General features: G+C 36.7%; 1 protein-coding gene across 1 annotated transcript; it reads left to right on the top strand.

The window, feature by feature from the left end:
• The first annotated feature begins 3,385 nt into the window (after positions 1-3,385).
• On the top strand, positions 3,386-19,155 carry LOC132174644 (Nucleotidylyl transferase superfamily protein). The gene is made up of 11 exons (XM_059586279.2): positions 3,386-3,708; positions 3,788-3,907; positions 4,920-5,105; positions 5,563-5,680; positions 6,303-6,389; positions 10,886-10,978; positions 11,628-11,708; positions 16,164-16,235; positions 16,699-16,767; positions 16,925-17,035; positions 18,898-19,155. The coding sequence occupies exons 1-11, from the start codon at positions 3,461-3,463 to the stop codon at positions 18,946-18,948; spliced, it is 1,236 nt and encodes a 411-aa protein (XP_059442262.2). The 5' UTR covers positions 3,386-3,460; the 3' UTR covers positions 18,949-19,155.
• The last annotated feature ends 1,081 nt before the right edge of the window (positions 19,156-20,236 follow it).

Raw genomic sequence — 20,236 nt, 5'->3', positions numbered from 1 at the left:
TCGGAAAAAGAATGGGGTAATCACCCTTCTGATTCCAGGTCCCTGAACGGGTTTAACATCCCCTGTAATTATTATGATTACGTGGATGCCTTTTTCAAATTCCTACTTCATCAAACCTCGAAATTTGAACATTCTTGGTTTGTCAGTTTTGATAAAGAATTTTCTGGTATTCTCCCTCTCTGGTTCTCCAGGTGGTGGAACCAATTTGGTTGTCTTCCTGATATTCTCCCCCTCCAACTTGTTGATGCCTTTCAAATTTTCAAAGGCCATTACAAGGTTGATTCCTATGGAGCAAAGTTTTCAACTATGCTTCATTTTGTTAAAAAATTCAAGATTCCTTGGATTCTGAGATGGCAATACCACCTCTCGGAAGAAAAAATCCAAAGACATTGGTATATCAAATGGTGGGATAAATACTCACTGGTTGATTCCATTGTCCTTGAGGTTAAAAACATGGCTCGCGCTCCCAAGGCTCTTCCTGCCCCAAAGGCGTCTGCCCTGTCTAATTTGTTGATTCCTCCCAGTGCTTTCTCATCTCCAAAAAGAGAAAAAGAAAGTTCCCCTGCTTCCCCCCATTCGGCTTCTTCAAGCTCTTCAAAGAAGAATTCTTCCAAGAAGAAAGAAATGATTGAAGCCTTGCTTGCTGCCCTGGATACTTTAGAAGATGATGAAGACGAGACGTCCAAACCATCTGCTGAGAAGCCCATCCAGGTCCCGCCATATTTTGAAGACTCACAAGACTACTACCCCTACCCAGGGGCTGAAGACATGTGAAGAATTGGACCCCTAAACGGTCCTCAGTGTTCAGCTTCATCTAGCCCCGCAAAGGGCTAGTTTTCCCAGGTTTTCCCAAAGACTGCGCTCATAACGGCCAGTAAAGTTCAGTTCGACAGAACTAGCCCGGACGGCTGGTTTCGAATTGTTTGGTTCTCCCTGATCCCGGACGGATCACTGTTCATTTATTCTTGGAGTTACTGTGCAAAATCACTGTTCACTTTTACTGTTCATGTCCGGACGACACGCGCAGGATTACTGTTCAGATGCACTGTTTCCTCACTGTTCAAGATTTGTCAGCCGACACTACAGTGCCGACAATCTACTGTTCCAGATTCTTGCTTTCACTGTTCAGACTGGCGCCAGACGTGCCATGACTGTTTACTTTTTACTGTTTACCTTTGACCGCTGGACGCGGATCATGATTGTAATTTACTGTTTTTACTTTTCTGAAGCCTATATAACGGGCTCCCCTTCTCCATTGTAAGGCAGAGGTTTTTTGAGAGGTTCCTTGAGACACTCTATCCTCCAGCCATTCTTCTTCTTCTTCTCCTTCTACTTGTCCTTACTTCAGTAAGTCTGACGCTTACTCAAGCTTAGGTTTTTATCTGTATAATCCGAACGATTATCTGTTATCAATATTCTTATCAACTGTTATTTATTTTCAGTTGTTTATTTTGATTATATATATATATATATATATATATATATATATATATATATATATAATAAGGGAGTTTTTAGGAGGATGGCATATGAAAGGTCCTTATGAAAGGTTAAACATGCATTTAAGTTGGTTAAATATGTTGAAATATTGTGCGTTTACTCATCTAAAAGCAATGTTTCATACCACACTCTTATGACACAATTTTTGTCAATATATGACCCTTCAATTCAAAGACTTATAAATCCTCATTCCTCCAATTCTTTAACCCCTCCCGCATCACAGATTTGAACATTCTTGAATTTTATTGAGGTTTCATCCTAAATGGTCGACTATGATAAATCTAGGAGATAACGCGGCCTTGCAAGAAACTGTCGTAGACTTTGAGCAAGTAATAGGTCTGAAAGCCGAAAAGGAAAAACAAAACAGCAATGTATCACATACAAAAGTGCAAACATTAATAATTTCAAAGAAATATGCACAAAGAACTCTATTAATAATTTCAGTGATTATTGCAGGCCAGTTAAAGTGGTTGGCATTCAAACTAATAAATAACAATATTTAATCAAAATAAAAAATATAGATAATTTGTTATTTGATAACTTCTAAAAGGTAGCTCTTTAAATTTAATAAAGTAACCTTTTATTCTCAAATTAAGAGAGCATTGTGAATACTTAGAGGGAGATTCCCTTAATAGCAAAAGAATTGGGGACCGTATTCAGAGATGTTTTCCTTATGATGCTAATAACGAGGAGAGCACCTTCTCTCCCTTTGGAGAGTTCGTGCACAAGGGATGGTGATCCCCTCATTCGGTCAAAAAGGCTTGCATGCTTTCCTTGTGAAAGCATCACACTTCTTTATCCATCTCTCTCCACGTGAAATGTCTAGCAATTTTTTTTTTTCTTGTTTCTTTCTCTTTAAGCTAATTCCCAAAATGTCTTTCTACCTATCTTAATACTTACAAAATCACCTCTTTTTTTTTTTTTTTTCCCTCCAACCATAAAATGCCTACTTGTCTCATAACCTACTTTTGTCTCTTATCTTTTATGTGGTTGGGTATTTTTTTTTTTATTTATCATTAATTAATTTTCATATACATTGTACTTCGCTAACCTACATATGTCAAAGAGATTATGGGCTTCTTTGCTAACCCTTTTTCTTCTTTCTTTCTTCCCATAAAAATGTCAAAACATTCTCACAAAAAAATTTTAAAAAGAAAAATCAAAATTCGGTCTCTTTTATATCACATCAAAATATTTTTTTAAGCAGAAAATAATAAATAATAAAAAATAAAAAATTCTTAGATTAATTTCCATCACATATGTTGTTGCTCACTATGAAAGTAAATACCGTTTGGGAGTGCGATTTCAATAAGTGCGATTTTAAAAATTACATTTTTAAAATCGCTACTTTTTAAATCGTACAGGCGTTTGGTAAAACATACTAAAAAGTTTTTTTTTTTTTATCAATTGAGTGTTTGGATAACATTAGCATATAATTGCGGTTTCATAACCAAATTATCAATAAGGATGAACAAGACAGAGAGGATGAAGGAAAAAAAAAGAAAAAAAGAAAAGAAGGGTTTTAATATATTTTAGGTGGGTATTCTTGGTATTTTTTTTCATTCCTGTTCTAAAAAAGGTACGCCAAATATCTTTTTAATAGAAATCGTAATTTTGTTTTAAATTCGCACTTTTTCAAATAAGTACCCTCTAATCAGATTATGAAAATCACAGATTTTTTTGCAATTTTAAAATTTGCGTTTTTAAAATCGCAATCCCAAACACTCTAAAATTACTATTTGGTTTAAAATCACAGATTATTTTTTAAAAAACGCACTCTCAAACGTGATCGGATGCTTTCACCAATGCATCGTGCCTTCGGAGGAAGTGTTTAACACAAAATATTCAATATAATCCTACTATTCATATCTCGTGTTTCGGGTTCGGCTCTCACTTAACGTTAACGGTTTGATGTTTAAACCTTTTGTAGAGTAGAGGAAGTTTCAGAAGAAAAACGAAGATGGAGAAGACAGAGGCGGAGAGAGGGGCATCAGAGAACGAAAACGAAAAACAACAACAAGAAGAAGATGAACAGGTCGTGAATCCATGGCAAGTTTCAGCCAAAGAAGGAGGCAAGATCGACTACGACAAACTCATCGAGAAGTTCGGCTGCCAAAGGCTTAACCAAACCCTCGTTGACCGCGTTGAGCGCCTCACCTCTCGCCGCGCCCACGTGTTCCTCCGACGCGGCGTCTTCTTCGCCCACCGGTACCGCCCAATCCTCACCCCCTCTCGATCTATGCAAATATCTGGATTTGTTGAGGGTATAATTGGAATGTGATTACAGGGACTTCAATGAGATACTGGACGCGTACGAGAGAGGTGAGAAGTTCTATTTGTATACGGGAAGAGGACCCTCGTCTGAAGCGTTGCACTTGGGGCATTTGATTCCCTTTATGTTTACTCAGTATGTCTATTTTCTTTCTTCTGCTCTGTTTGGTTGCTGAGAAAGTGCACCAATCGAAAAAGACTGAATTTTTGTTATTTATACTGCCGTTAATGGAAAATGTATTAAGTTTGTCGGTTTCTTTTCTAGTGCACTGTTTGGTTGCGCAGCGCAAGCAGAGAAAGGAAATGTACAAGTGACGAAAATTCAATTGCATTGGATATATTTCTTTTGCATACTGAGTTTTGCTCCAGTTGTACGATCATATTTCTTACCCAATATGTATTCTAAGATTTGGATCTTTTTTCTTCAGCTCTGGTTGCTGAGGAAGTGCATGGAAACAATAGACAAAGAAAATTCCCTCATCTTTACTGGCACTGAATGGGAAATTTACTATATTTTGTTGATTTAGTTCTTTGTTTGTTGGAATTAGAGAAGAAAAAAGGTGTTTACTGCTGAAATTTTTGTTGGTTAGTTTTAGGTTTAGGTGTCTACCATTATGCACAAAGATGAGTTTGTTTCTTATGCTCTGTTTGGTTTGCTTAGAAAAACTAGTGCAATTGAGAAAATAAAGAAAATGAAAAGGAAACAAAAGTACTTTATTAGTTATGGTTATTTTGGTTCCTGTGTTTGTTTGCAAGGTTTATTTTGCTGGATTTGATTTTGGTAGAAAAGGATACATGTGGCGAACCTTGATTAATTGATGGGAATCTGTGGACGATGCCAATTTAATTGGTATTAAGACTAAGTTGAATTGATTTTTTTTTTTCTTGGTTTGGTTGCTGAGAAAGGGTGCAAAAAGAAATGGAAAAGAAGACTTCATTTTTTTTTTTTTTTTTTTTTTTTTTGCATCAAACAAAAAAAATAAAATTTGTGTCTACTACAGTTTGGTTATCAGCAGTTGAAGTGTCTACCATGATGCAAAAATATGGGTTTGTTATATCTTTTAGAACTAAACAACCATATTAGAATCATATTTGTTGTTAAGCATATTAAGAAGTTTATCTGTCTGTTGGTGTAACTTTGGCTGCAGATATTTGCAAGAAGCCTTTAAGGTTCCTCTTGTTATACAACTTACTGATGATGAGAAGTTCCTCTGGAAAAATTTGTCGGTGGAGGAGAGCAGGAGATTAGCTAGGGAGAACGCTAAGGACATCATTGCTTGTGGTTTTGACGTCAGGAGAACCTTCATTTTCTCTGATTTTGATTATGTGGGAGGGTGAGTAATACATAATTGTATGTTTGACGCTGAAACAAAATCACAAGCTAGTATGTAATCATTAGACTAGACATGACAGACCTCATAACACAATGAATACTTGTTCATCTTTTTACAAAGGTTTTTGCTGTAAGTGCTCGCCAATTGCAAAAGTGTTCTTTGAAATAAATTTGGGAGGTGCTTTAGGGCTTGAGGAACTGGCTGTCTTCTTGATGTTCTTAATATGTCTCCAAGAGGGGATATTTCAATAGTCGAATACAATTCTTAATTTTGATTTATATTAGTTTTTCATTACTTATCAACAAAAAAAAAAAATTATATTAGTTATGTGTTTGTTATCTCTGCTCCTCAAAGCTTAAGCATGTATTTCAAACTCAGTGAGGGAAAGTCTTTTTCATTGAAATTTTACATGCATGGTTAGAATCCCAGTGCTGATTTCTGAGAATTTTCTTTGCAGTGCATTCTACAGGAACATGATGGAAATTTCAAAGCGTGTAACATGTAATCAGGTTGTGGGTATATTTGGTTTCATTGGTGAAGATCATATTGGGAAATATTGTTTTCCACCTGTACAGGTATGGACCTTTGCTGCTTTATTTTCATAATACGTGTGAATGGTATGCGCATGGTGTTATGTATCTTATCAAATGTTTTTGGACTATTATATTTTGCCTCATTACTTTGTTGTGAGTTCCAGAAACAGTTCATAGTTTAAATCTATGTTAATTTGACTGTATTAGTTTTCTCAAGTGAAACTCTCTCTCTCTCTCTCTCTCTCTCTCTCTCTCTCTCTCTCTGTACTTTATGACGAAATATCCTTGGCAAGTTATTTTGAGCCCCTAAAATGTACTTGCTATATGTTATAGTTGAATAGCTGTCCATTTGCCATATAATGCCTTTGCCTGGTTAATGCTGTAAATATGTTACAGCAACCAAAAAAGAAAGAGAACTTCTGCTCCGGCAGAATTTAAAAGAATCAACAGTTGCTTATGCTGTCTTTATCTTGTTGCTATTTCCATGCAAGCAATCATATGAGGGTAATAATGGATGCAGATTTTTTATTTTTTATTTTTTTTCAGCCGAAAGGTACTTGTTTTTGTTGTTATATCTCTGTTTGTGAAACCGTGATGGTTGGTCAAGAGACTATTTAAATATCCATGGAACTATCACAATGTGCTCCATTTTGTGTAATTGCAGGCAGCTCCCTCATTTCCTAGTTCATTTCCACACTTATTTTCAGGCAAAGATAATCTCCGTTGCTTGATTCCTTGTGCAATTGACCAGGTTGATTCTCTCATAGCTTATTGTTTTTTCTTCTCCAGTTTAAATTTGCATTTGAATTGTATTAATGATTATGAAAGATTTTGTGTTTCATATATGACATATTAAGAGCCAGAAATCTAATTGATAAAAGTTGCTGAATATTTTCAGTTGGTAGTAGAGGTCCTTTTGTATTTGTTAGAAAGTGACAAGTGTCCCTATTCTAGAAGGTGGTGAGGTGGGAGAAGAATAGCATTTCTCCCTAAAAAATCCCATTTTTACGGCCTTTTTCTAGTCTTGTTTGATCGTAACACGATAGCATTTAAAACATCGAGTTACACCTTAGCTACTTTTGCACTTGACACGCGGCAATCCATTGTTGTTTTCGAATGGGACACGTCACGTTCGGACTAGACAAATCTTAGTGAAAAATTTCAGCCCGACTTCTCCCCTAAAATGTGGAAATCTAGTCATGTTTGAATAAGCTCTTCTCATTCAAACGAACTCTATCTCGTTCAAACAAAATGCACACTTTTCGAATTGTTTTTAAGCTTTTTATTATTTATCTCTTGTTTCCTATTTTTTTTTAGCTTTTATTTATCTTGAATATTACAATCATGATTCTTGGAATCCCCTTTTCCAGTGTAGTGAGATGTGGTAACTAGGGCTGGCAATTTTGACACGACCCGACAACCCGACACGAACACGACACGAAATTAGCGGGTTTGGGTTTACATTAAACGGGTTTGGGTCATAAACGGGTCGACCCGTTTATGAGTGCTTAACGGGTCGTGTCGCGGGTCGACCCGCGGGTGACCCGCCAGACCCGTTTGTGTGTGTGTGTGTGTGTTTTTTTTTTTTTTTTCACTTAAAAGAATTAAAGAAAAAATGAAAAAGTAAAAACAGCACAGAGAGGCTAAGAGCCATAGATTAGATCGTGAAGCCTCCAGTCCAGATCTAGAATTATAAACAAAAACCCATTCGGCCATTCCTCAATTTCCTCCCTCTCGGCCTCACCGGACCTCACGCCACCGCCCACGCCACTTAACTTCTAACTATTAAGTGATTTGGTATGGCTAGCCTGCTAGGAGTTTAATTTTAAGAGATAATTGCTAAAAATATTATTATTTTATTAAAAAAAAAAAAAAAAAATCATTTTTTTAAGTTAAACGGGTAAACGGGTCTCACGGGTCGTGTCGTGTGACCCGTTCGAGTCGTGTCGGGGGGTCCGACCCGTTTAATAAACGGGTCGTGTCTGGGTCTTGGTTAAACGGGTTGCGGGTCCCCGCGGGTAGTAAACGGGTCGACCCGCGGACCCGTTTTGACAGCCCTAGTGGTAACCAAGGCAGATCATTCCTGTGAAGGAGAGTGCCATGCTCCACCTCGGTGACTCTCCTCATTTTGAGCATAGGCAAATGCCTTTCAAGGAGATGGAAGCGGCTCCTCTCCAAGATCTAATCTTGAATTTGATCATACTCATAATTCGAACCTCAAATAATCATAGACAACCTTCTTCTACCATTTTCTGATTTTTCACAGCATTGGCTGCGCAAGTAGTTTAAAAGTTTTGATTGTGATCTAGTTCCTGTCACAATGCACGAAGGCGATGAAAGTAGGTAGTGACAGACCACTAATCTTGAGTTGTTCTATGAATACAGTGTTTTGGTTCGTAGAGCCCCTACTAGTTAGATGGTTTTTCTTATATACTTTCTGTATATATGGGGTGCCTTATACTTTTAATGATATTTAGCTTACTTTTTTTTTAAAAAATGTTTTAGTTCGTAGACTTGTTGCATTCTCCCCATTTTGGAATATGTTTGAGCTACTACATCCCAAATTTCTTTTGCCATATTGGGAAACAAGTACCCTTAACTAATCTCTGGTTGCATTGAATGTAACAATCATGACATAATAGTGGAATTTTCTGCTTCCCATTTGTCATAAGTAGGGTCGTCTAATTTTGGTACTTGAATTCTACTGTTCAAACAACCTATTTTTCCTCTACTCTTAACATGCAAAAGAGCATACTATGACCAAGCAAGATGGTTGAGCTCATCAAATTTCACAGTTCTGATTTAAAGTTTTTTTTGTCTGCTCTAAACGACTTGTCGTTTAGGGAAAGTTATGTGTTGTTTCCATCTGGTCAAATGCTTATCGTTTTGTTTTGGACTATACGACGTGCCTCTTTCTTCGTTAGTGTACGATTTGTAATTTTTCCTTCATACCAAACGACATTCGTTTTGTCGCTCCTCCACTGCCGTCATACACGGCCATTGGAATAGTCACTACAAAACTAGAACTTCATGATTAGTGGTGGAGTCTGTGGACCATCTTCTTCTTCACTGCGAGGTTGCTTGTGCCATTTGAATTTCTTCTTCAAATGTTTCAGGTGTATTGGGTTATGCTGACAAGTAGTCAATTTGTTTGCTTGTTGGTGGAATATTCGGAGTGCTACTATATGGAAGATGGTGCCTTTGTGCTTTTTGTAGTGTCTTTAGAGGGAAATGAATAATAGGTGTTTTGAGGACCGCGAGAGGACCTTGGAGGAGTTGAATTATTTTTTCTTTAACACTTTGTATCTTTAGACAATTGCTTATGTTTTTCCTTTATTGATTAGTTATCATTATTTTCTTACTTTTTTTGGCCATACTTCCTAGGTGTCTTCTTTTGTATACTTCCTACATATACGGGGGCACCTTATGCTTTTAATGATATTTTGATTAATTATAAGAAAAACTTAATGATCAGACCGCTTAGCTTCATTGCCCTCATATGATCGACATCCAGCAATAACATTGATTGAAACGAGGAAAGTTGATCATCATAGATGCAAATAGAAAGTCTTTAGGTTTACCAGAAGATTTTCGAACATGGATCTACTATAGTTGGCATAAGCACAAATTCAATTGATATAGCAAAGATTGAGCCTGTTAGCCTCCGTACAGCCAACGTTTCTACCTCCTTTCCCTTTTTTAGGAACCAAACGCTCTAATGCCAAGTTGAAAGAAGAGAAGAGAGGAAGAAGCTGTCTTATACTTTTATGCATATGCCATTTGGCATTTACATGTGTTGAAATAGAAAAATCATACAAGTTATTATTCAATTATAATTAATGTATATTACAATAGCAATAAAAAAAAAAGATGAGAAAAAATACTCATCCAAAAAAAAAAAAAAAGGATGAGAGGATAATGGCAGAATAATATCAAATCAAAATCAGGTAGGATGTCCTGCAGGAAGCTCCTTCAATGGATTCAGGGGCTGTTGCGTTGGGAGAGAGACTCTGTTTGCTTTCGGAGTTGTCAGAGAAGGGGACTCTCTTAGTCCAGTTAGTTTTTTAAGCAGAATCTAAAATATTACTGGAGAGCTAGGAAAGCCAGAGGAGCTCTGGTGAAAGACTCCCTCATATTGGAGGCTGTGGAGGAGCTTGGTGCGCCGCCAATGCATTATCAATCCACGCCTGTTGCCGGATTTGTTGAATAGTCTTTGCCGGAAGTTTCTCACGGGCAGGAGTCTTTTAAGACTGAGAAAGTCTCTTCCTTTGGGTTTGCAGCTCCTTTGAAGCCTACTCCTCAACAGGGACTTCTAAGGAGGGGGTTTCTTAATCCTAGTTCGTCAATGAAAGGTACTCCTTCCCCTTCGTCTAAGTCGCCAGTCGCGTCGTCATCAACTATGATGGTTGCTGAAAAGGGGGAGGATTCCAGTTTGAATGGGTTGACCTAATCCCAGAATTGACCGGTAGGCTTTGGTCCGTCCGGGGAGATCATCGTTAGGGATTAGGGGGGCGAGTTATGGGATGGTGTGGACGGTGATTCCCCGAAACCTCTTAATGTTTACCCTCCAACGGGATTCAGCTTGTCTGAGGCGAATGGCGATTGTTGAGTGGGACGACGGGGCGGATGACTTATTTTATGACCCTCTAGATTGGATATATAGTGACGAAGATGAGGACCCAACTTTGGCGCTGTTGAATGCCGTTGAAGAGGACCTTGATCGGGAAGTTAAGGTTGCTCGGCCTAAGTCTAAAGGAAAAAGAGAGTTGTTCAATTTGAAGAGCTCCATTAATTATGGCGATGCATACACATCCAATCGGCGAAGGAAAGGCAAGGATCATGAGCGGTAGCGCTGGGTTCCCTTTTGGGTTTAGGGTGGGAGGGTTTTTGGTTTGGTCCTTGTGGGGTTGTGGGTTAGTTTGGTAGTTGCTGTGTTCTTGTTGGTGTTGGGTCCCGCGGGTTCTCTTTGTTCTTTCTGTTTTTTCTTGTTTTTTTTGTCCTTTTTGTATACGTCATGTATGCTATAGGAGCGCCTACGCTTTTTATAAAGCTTTCTTGATATTACCTATCAAAAAAAAGGTAGGTTTTATTCTTCAACACATATATCTGATGTGAACATGATTATTTTGTTCTTTGAATTTTATGGTGAGGCTGGATTTTGTAGTTAAGATAATTCTATATATTTGTACATGTTGGTGTGTGCATCCTTTTTTGTTCTTATGGTACTCTCTTTTTTGAGTTGTTCAGGATCCTTATTTTAGAATGACTAGAGATGTTGCTCCACGAATTGGATATCAAAAGCCTGCATTGATTGAATCATTGTTTTTCCCTGCCCTACAGGTATTCTTATGATTTGTTATAGGATCAGTTTTAAAGATTATAGGGGTGACTTATAATTTGGTTGTGTATATATTTATTCTGATGATTTCACCCATTATGAGGGGAGTAGGTGCCCTTTGAGCTTGAGCTCTCTTGTGTGAGTCAGCTCAAAAGGCGTCTTTACTTGATCAACGTGCATTTATAATTGATAGGATGTTAGTTAAGTGGACCTGAAGAAAGAAATGTAAAACTTGAAGAAGTAGGTGTGATCAACTCGGAGTTTATGAAGGGTTAAATATTAATGATGGTTCTCTATTTGAGAACAGCATTTGATTTTTGTGAAAATTTATGATCATATGATCACTTACTAAGGGTTTTTTTGGTTTCCTTTTCTAGTGTGTGTGTGTTCAAAACTATTAGCCTACTTGTTATATTTTTTTTTCACTGAACTTTATTAAAAGTATCAATACCATTCAACACTTGAAGATCAGAAGACTGAACTCGATCGGTATATTCATTATTAGAATCTCGTTTATTACTTCTAAGTGTGGTTTCAATTTCACTTTGATAAAGAAGGTCTCTGCCTCTATCTCTGCTTCAGACTGCTTATGATTGATTTCTCACAAAGAAGTCATAACTCCTATCATTACTGGAAACTGGATACTTGCAGGGTGAGACAGGAAAAATGTCAGCGAGTGATCCAAATTCTGCCATATATGTGACTGATTCTGAGAAAGAAATAAAGAATAAGGTTTGCCTCTGAAATTCCTCATTGGCTGGTTTAAAATGATAGACCGATATATGAACATACCATGATGGGCATTGAATATTTCCGCTACTTTCTTATCTGTAACTGGATGTTTGAGAAAAAAAAATTATGGAGAAGCGTTTTTTTTTTTTTTTAACCTTCTAATTTTGGGTAGTTACATGCGTGTGCCTTTTAACAATATCCCTGTTATTGGGCATCTGACTGTAATACTGATGTTGAGACATGGTGTTTTGGACAAATTCTTGATGCAGAATTTTTTTAATATGGAATACGAACATTTCTAAAATTGCTAACATTGATAAGAATAATGCCTGCCCTTATTAACTTTTATGCGCCTGATAAGGTTCATATATCTTTAATGTACTCATGTATTAAGGAGTGTAAGGAAAACATGGTACTTTTGGTACTCATATCTTGAGTTGAAACTGTACATGCAGTAGGCATTTATGAGATTTGGTGTCCCATTATTTCTTTGAATATACTGGAAATTATTCAGCTCATCCCCACCCTCTTTTCTCTTGTGCAGCTTTAACATAATCTTTTGTTGGTTTTCAGCTTTTGTCCATATTCTCTTCTTCCCCCTCCCCCCTCTTTGGAATAGGATGCTCTTCATTTCAAGTGAAATGGAGATGATCCATTTTATAGTTTAGATTTTGTTTTGTTGCAATTTTAAATGACGTGGCAACATATTCACCATGTGGAAACACACATACAACATTAGATTTGTTAAATCTAATTTGGACCATGATATGATGGATCCTCTCCTTTCGCTTGAAATGAGAGGATCCTGATCCCCCATCTTTCACTTTTGTTTAGTTATGCAAGATGGGTTTTGGCTATCTTTCTCTGCCATTCTGGCAGTTAAGTTTATTTTATCTTGCTGCTTATCTGGTGATGGTATTTCATCCCTTCAATAGTATGTATGTGGCTTGGGAGAACGGGAAATGAGATTGATGAACTTTGAATTACTTCATTCAATATGATGTTAGTCCTTTTCCATTCCTGCGTCGTACAAACTATCTGGACTGTACTTGTAGCTGGCTCAGTCTTGGCTTGTTGGAATTTACAATGGCTTAACCTCAGCTGGAGATTGATTCAAGCCTTAAGAATGAGGCTTGAGCTAGGCTTCATGGTGCTTGATAAAGCTTATGAGTTTGTCAACAGAAGCAACTCTTGACAATTTCCCTTTAAAATTTTGACATAATAAAAGTGATGAAATCAGGTTGTGCACAAAAGCCTATATTGAGATGAACTTCATCTGGAAAGATAAGTACTGATAGGCCTACTTCTAATGGACAGTTAAACATTTCAGATGAAGTCTAAACAAGAGTAGAGGACTGAATATATAGAGGGTCTGTGCTCTTCCTTCCCAAGGTTTATCAATTGTAGGATTGTATTAGTTAGAACTGTACTCTTCACGTCCCACATTTGTGCAAACACTGTAAAAAGACTAGTCAAGTTACAATTGGAATTCCTTAGGATCACGTATAAAGCTCAGTTTCACATAATAAAGAACCAATGTAAGATGTAACACCAATGAGCACCTTTATAATCCGCCCACTCAATATGGGTAATTTCTCTTCCCAATGTGGGACGAACTTTACGAGATTTCATAATAGGTTGGCATCTAATGGACAGTCAAACATGTCAAATGAAGTCTAAACAGGTGTGGAGGACTGAATATATAGAGGGTCCATGCTCTTCTTTTGCAAGCTTTATCAATTGTCAGACCGTATTAGTTAGAATTTTACTCTTCACATCCCACATTGCCAAGTCAAAGGAAACTCTTCACCACTTACAGATTATAGATAGCATCGGGAGGTTAATAAAATTTGGGTCAGTCCGTCCATACAGGGAAAAGTGGAATTCATTTGTGTATTGTCCAAGTTACTTCTTTTTTTGTCCAAGTTTCTGGCAATCTCGCAGGGCCAGGGTCTAGCCAGCGCCGGGTTGGCTGTCGGTCTTGCTTCTATTGGACCTGGGGTTGGTCAAGGTTGAGCTCGTGAACAAGCTAGTACAAGAGGCTGTTCATTAGCCTAAACACGCTTCAAATTTTGGATTGAGTAATAAATGAACAAAAGGGCTCTTATCGAGCCGAACTCCAAGCTGTTCATGAATAGCTTTGTTCGTTTGCCCTAAATACAAATTCATTTTGGTAGCAGCCCCCCCTTTTTTTGCAATGTTCTTTTGCTTACATAACTGCATTCACAATATTTGTTATAATTGGTTTAGGGGAGCTGTTCTTTTTGGTCCTGGTATCGTATGTATAGTGCTCCTAATGATTCTTCATTATGCTTGATTGACTATCCGGCTTTCTATGACTGGTAGAAGTTATGAGGAAGTCCAGTTCAGGGAAGTGGTATTTTGTTTACATTTGAGCTTCGAACATGGTTTTGTGGCCTAAAAATTGGAGTCTAATTTTGGAATGTTTTTCTAGATTTTGGTCAATTTCTCTTAGAGGAGAATATTTGTGGGGCAAGAATTTCCACATTGAACATAATGGATGAATTTTCGCAAGGAGAGAAAGGGAAAGATGGATTTTGTCTCATTTGTGGGGCAATAAAACTTTTGTGTGCTCATCCCGTTGTTTGTGATCCTAGCAGTTATAGGCGACTGGTCGGGAAATTGAATTATCTTACCATCACAAGGGTAGATATCTCTTATGCTGTTAGTGTGGTGAGTTAATTTATGGAAGCATCTAGAACTTCACATTGGGATGCTTTTTGGTGGATAAAATGCAAATGAAATTTGAGTGGACACATTGGGATGCTGTGATTCATATTATACTATATATCTAAAGAAATTTCCAGGTAGTTGTATTCTATACAAGAAGAATGGACATCTCAAGATAGAAGGATTCCAATAGAAGATCTACTACTAGGTATTGTCCACTCATGGGAGGTAACATTGTACTTGGAAAAGTAAGAAATAAACAGTGGTTGTTCGATCTAGTGTCGAGGTAAAGTATAGGGCTATGACTTGTACAACTAGTAAATTGACATGGTTGCGACATTTCCTTTAGGAAATTGGATTTCCAGTTCCTACACGTAGTCCCCTATATTGCGATAATCAGGCTGCCGTGCACATTGTTACTAATCTGGTGTTCCATGAGAGAACAAAGCACATTGAAGTTGATTGTCATTTCATTTGGGATAAAATATTGAGTCGAGATATTTCTACACCTTTTGTGAGATGTGGGGATCAACTTGCTAATGTGTTCACTAAGTCTCTTTCCCGTAGCTGATTAGAATTTTTATTTGTTCCAGCTTGGGCTTATATGATATATAATATAAATGCTCCAGCTTGAGGGGGAGTGTTAAAGTGAATATATGAATATTTGTGGAATAATGTCTAATTTCCTAAGAGTATGAGGAGTGGTATGTAAACCTTCTAGAAGAACGCTGGATGTCCTAGTGAGGCGTCATTCTATAGCTGTCATAGTACAACATATTCTTGTATTTTTCCCTTCTATTAAATGAATGCATGAGGTGGCAGGAGCAACGCAGAATCTGTAGCTCCATTCCATTTCATAGTTTTCTTTCCATTTCAATTTTTTCAGTCTTGTTTCATTACAATCATAAAATAAATTGGGGTTAAGCTATTTGCTTCTTGAGTTAGTATGCTTTGAAAATACCTCTTACCTTTAGGAAAATTATTGAAAATGGCTTGTGTGTGTGTGTGAGAGAGAGAGAGAGAGTGAGAGAGAGTTTCTTCTTTTGTAGAAACTATATGTAGATAAATAATACTTGTAGTGTACCACGTTAATCCATTTACATCCTTTTCTATGCTTATTTGTGGAGTTGATCTCCTGGTTTCCTAGCATGTTGTACAGGTCCATAAATCAAAATTTAGCTTCATCCTTTTAGGTGCAAACAGGTATTACTTGTGGTATGCATATTGATTTTTTGCAACTTTAAAAATCCCTGGAAGGCTTAAACTGCTAAAGCTATTTGATTTTAAACAGATTAGTATGCACAAATAAGCTCGCAATTCAATGTGGGCTTAAATGCCTAAGAAAGTTAATTATGAGGTAATAGGATTGATAGTATGCAAATTGAGTGGAGAGTCATCTGGTCATTTTTTGCTACATTGTTTTGTTGCGAGGATTTTGGTCAATAGTTATTGCATTATTTGGAGACTGGTAGACCATTTCATTGGAGTATTCTCTTGTTGGAAAGGAATGTTGAGTTGGGGTGACACACGAGTAGTGTTATGTGGAATGCGGGGCATTTGTCTCATGTGGGTTTATTTGGAGTAAAAAGGAATAATTGGATATTTACTGTTGGAACTTTTTTCTTTTTTCTTTTTTTTTTTCAGTTTTATTATTTAGCCAAACAACTAAAAAAGAAAAGATATTGATTGATCTGCACATATGTCATTTGTTCGTTTTCTGTATGCATCCATTTTCTTTATACTAACATGTGTCCATATCTACAGATAAACAGATATGCATTCTCTGGGGGCCAAGATTCGATAGAGAAACACCGCCAACTTGGAGCAAATCTTGAGGTACTTTGTTTCTTTTTCATCCCTTATGCTAACATATATGAAGGAGATTCTCTTGTGAGATCATGCAAACCATATGCTTCATATATAGGTTCCAAAAGATTTCTCCCCAATAGTTTGCATGATTAGATGCTGTAAATGTTCTCTTCTTACCCTTCTCCAAATTATCAAAAAAAAAAATGAAAAAAGAAGAAGGGAATTGTTGTCATTTATTTTACCTGTGAATTAGTCAATTCTTTTTCTTCATTAAATTTTGAATAGTTTTATCATCAACAATTGGTGATATAACTCTCGCAAGTTACCTAGGCTAAAATACATGATGAATCTGCAAATCTTTTAGTGCACTTGCATGATCTTTTACGTGCCAATGCTGAATTTATTTCTTATGTTGGGACTTCTTTGTGAGTGTATACCTTTTAATATGCAAATCATTGAGGAATATTTATTTCTTTCGGTCATTATTCAGGTTGATATACCAATTAAATATCTAAGCTTTTTCCTCGAGGATGATGCTGAGCTTGAACACACAAAGAAGGTTAGTTGCCTCTCTCAATTGATTTAATTACTATTCTGGTGATTTTTTTTTTGGCTGTTTCATACAACAAGCTGCATGCTTCTAAGTATTTCTGGAGGAGACCAATAATTGCCTGCTCAGGTTCTTTTTGAAGAATACTCATGTTGTCCTTCTACAGGAATATGCTGCGGGACGCATGCTTACTGGTGAGGTAAAGCAGTGTCTAATTGAAGTTTTGACTAAACTGGTTGAAAGACATCGTAGGGCTCGAGCTGCTGTGACTGATGAAGTAAGCTTCCCAAATTGCTTGATAAATTGACTCTTAGTTGTTAGTGTTTGATATAGATGTTCTAGTTACAGTTTAGTTATAGTTAGATTGTGAGGCTATAAGGTGGTGGACTGGATATATAAGTTTGCACCACTAAATAACTTACGTGGCTTGTTTTCTTAATTGTTATCAATTGAATAAGGTTACAATGACTGCTGAATTTGAAGGGTCGTTGGAATGGCAAAATGAAGTGAAGTTTATAGAAAGGTTCTCTGATTTTAAGGTTGGGGTAGCTTGGAAATTCTCTTTAACATTCTACAGCCATTAGGACTCCTAGTGCTAAGGGGAAATTTAAGTGTTGACGTGCTTTGTTCAGTATTTTGTGTTTACAATGTCATTTTGCCATGATCGGACATTATGTAGATATTGTAATTTATTGGTAAGGGTTCTATTGGATCACTTTTTTACTAGGAAATGTATGAAAGAATGGAAAGAGGAAAAGGAATTCCTATGGGTTGGGTTGCCCGTGTTTCTACGTGACATATCCCATTTGATGGATGTTGTAAATTTCTCAAATGCTTGATGAGGGACTACTCAACCCATTTCTAGGTAGATGAAAGGAGTTTGCCCCGCACTTACTTTGCTTCACTGGTACCAAATAACAAGAATTCTATAGAAAGAAAGAAGTTAAATGCTGCACACACTCCTACTCCTACACTTCCAAGTGTACACTTCTTGGCGTGACGTTAAAAGTCACCATTTGGTTGAAAATTCAATAGTATCCATCCAAAATTTTATTGTGACTTTTAGTGTCACGTTAAGGAGTGTGCACTTGGGAATATGTAAGTGGGAGTGTTTTAGCATTTCTCAAAAAAGAATGGTCAGTGGCTGCTAAGCTCCCTAGGCTGACAGTGGAAACGTAAGCAGCTATAGCTTCATCACTAATCTTTCCCTCACTAGTTGATGAGTGACCTCCCCACCAGTGCAGGTTATTTGACTTGGCCATACATGGTCCTCAAGTTTGGTTGGAAGTGGTCTATGTAAGTCTTGTAATCTTTCTGAGGAAAAGAGAGGAGGGGAAAAAAGCCTCCCTCTCTAGGTTGTGATGCTTCAGAGTCCGAGGCGTGATGCCTAGGTTTTCTCTATTGCGTATTTCTTATTCTTCTTGATTTCTGGCAGCACAAAGAGATTTAGATAAACACTTGATTTACAAAATCCAATTTCACCTCTTCTCAATTTGTTGCAACCCCTAGCCCTAATTCTCATTAACCATAGATTTTTTTGTTCCGTTAAGGTTCTACATCAGTGACCTAGAAGCAATAATTTAATAATGTGCTTGGAAGTTTAGAGAAGAGTGAAGTGCCAAGATGAGTCATCTAAATAGTATTCATTTCCATTGTTGTAATAAGTGATCACCTGGGTGTGATGTGTATTTATTTTCTTTCTGATACTATACTTTTATGGCTAGGTGCCGTTTCTGAATTTAAATTCCTAGCAAAATGGTTTACTTCACTTAGCATAGCAGTTGGGATACAACTAGTTACTTCAAATTTACATGTATACGACTGTTATACAATTAGGATGATGTGTCAGTAAAAATCAACCATTGATTTATTTTTTTATTTTTTTCAAGTGCTACTATCACGTCATCCTAATTATATGATATGTTGTATAGCAGTCTACTAACTCATTGATTAATACTTCCCAAAATTGAAAATTCAAGACTCTGTATTAGTGGCTGTGAATTCATTTCTACTCATAAGAAACTGTAGTTATTATGTCTTTCATTTTCCCTTCTGTAATTTCTTGGTACTTTCCAATACTTCACAAAATTGAAAAATCAAGAATGCTGATAATCTTCTTTCGTTGTTTTCTTCTTTCAGATGGTGGATGCGTTTATGGCAGTGAGGCCCCTTCCTAATATGTTCAACTAAAATTAAGATGTTGAACGTTCATGTGATCTCTCAAGATTTTGTCCCAAGACTTCATATTTTCTTGGATATTATCATTCATTTTCAACTTGGATACTTTCATTTTCATTCTTTCATATTTTCTTGTTATCCTGGATGCTGGTTTGCAATTCTTACAATGAGTAAATGTGGCTTCTTACATAAGGGCTTCTACGAGAGATTTATAAACCACTTCGTCCCTTTTTTTTTTGTCCTTCGAGAGTAAATGACATTAAACAAACGAAAACAACCACAAAAAGAACAGGAAAATAAATGAGGGGGAAAGGAAACCCAAGGGAGATTCAAATCACTGATATGAACAATTATGTGGGTGTAGAGGAGACATGGTGGAAATTCTTTCCACTTGGACCAATAAAAGCTGCCCATCAAGCAAGATTATGGATAATCTAGTTATCATTGCGATGAACTTTCTAGAAGGAATACATGAATAAGTTTTAGGAGATGTTGAGCTTTAAAATGGAGTCTAGTCGAGCAGAAGCCCAAGACTGAGAGTAATATTACAAGTTCTTCTTACGTCACTTTTGTAGTCCTCTAAGGATAGTGTGACTCTTTAAATTACTATTGGACTTATGATTGATCACTATTGGATTTTGATTAAATGGTAATTTTAAAAGTTACCTCATTTTTTGGGAACAGGATTTGAAGAGTATTCAGTTAATTATATTTGAAGGGTATTTTTGTCCTTTCACTTTTTGAGGGGACAAAAATACCTCCACTATAACTAATTGGATCTTAATTCATTTTTTTAGAGACACAAGAGAAACTTCTAGAATTACTCCAAAATTGAAGAAGGCAGAGGTCCCCCTCAATAATTATATTGCTAAGACCCTCTTTGACAACATATTTAAGAGGAATACTAGGCTTACAAACAAATTTTACAAAAAAACTTTTACAACATGATTGGAAAAAAGATAAATTCTACTTTTGAGAAACCCAATCATATTTTGTCACATCATGTTGTAAACGTTTTTTTTTTTTTGTAAAATTTGTTTATAAATCTAACATTTTCCATATTTAATGGCTAGTACTGTCCTAGCCTCACCCACTGTGGGATCTTTTGGAGAGAATTTTTTTCTGTCCCAAGTAAAGGGGGAAAGTCCCTTTAGAATCGCAGCAGGTTCTAAGTGGCCAAGGTGACTCTATCTAGAAAACCCTATCTTCTGCTCATTTGCTGTTTTATATTTGTTTTTAGTTATATGTAGTACCTAACCAAAGCTTTTTTGGGTTTAACATATTCCTCAGAGCAGGGAGT

Source organism: Corylus avellana, chromosome 3 (assembly GCF_965113065.1).
Source record: "Corylus avellana chromosome 3, dhCorAvel1.hap1.2, whole genome shotgun sequence".
Lineage (NCBI taxonomy): Eukaryota > Viridiplantae > Streptophyta > Magnoliopsida > Fagales > Betulaceae > Corylus > Corylus avellana.
This window is presented reverse-complemented; position numbering and strand designations above follow the sequence as displayed.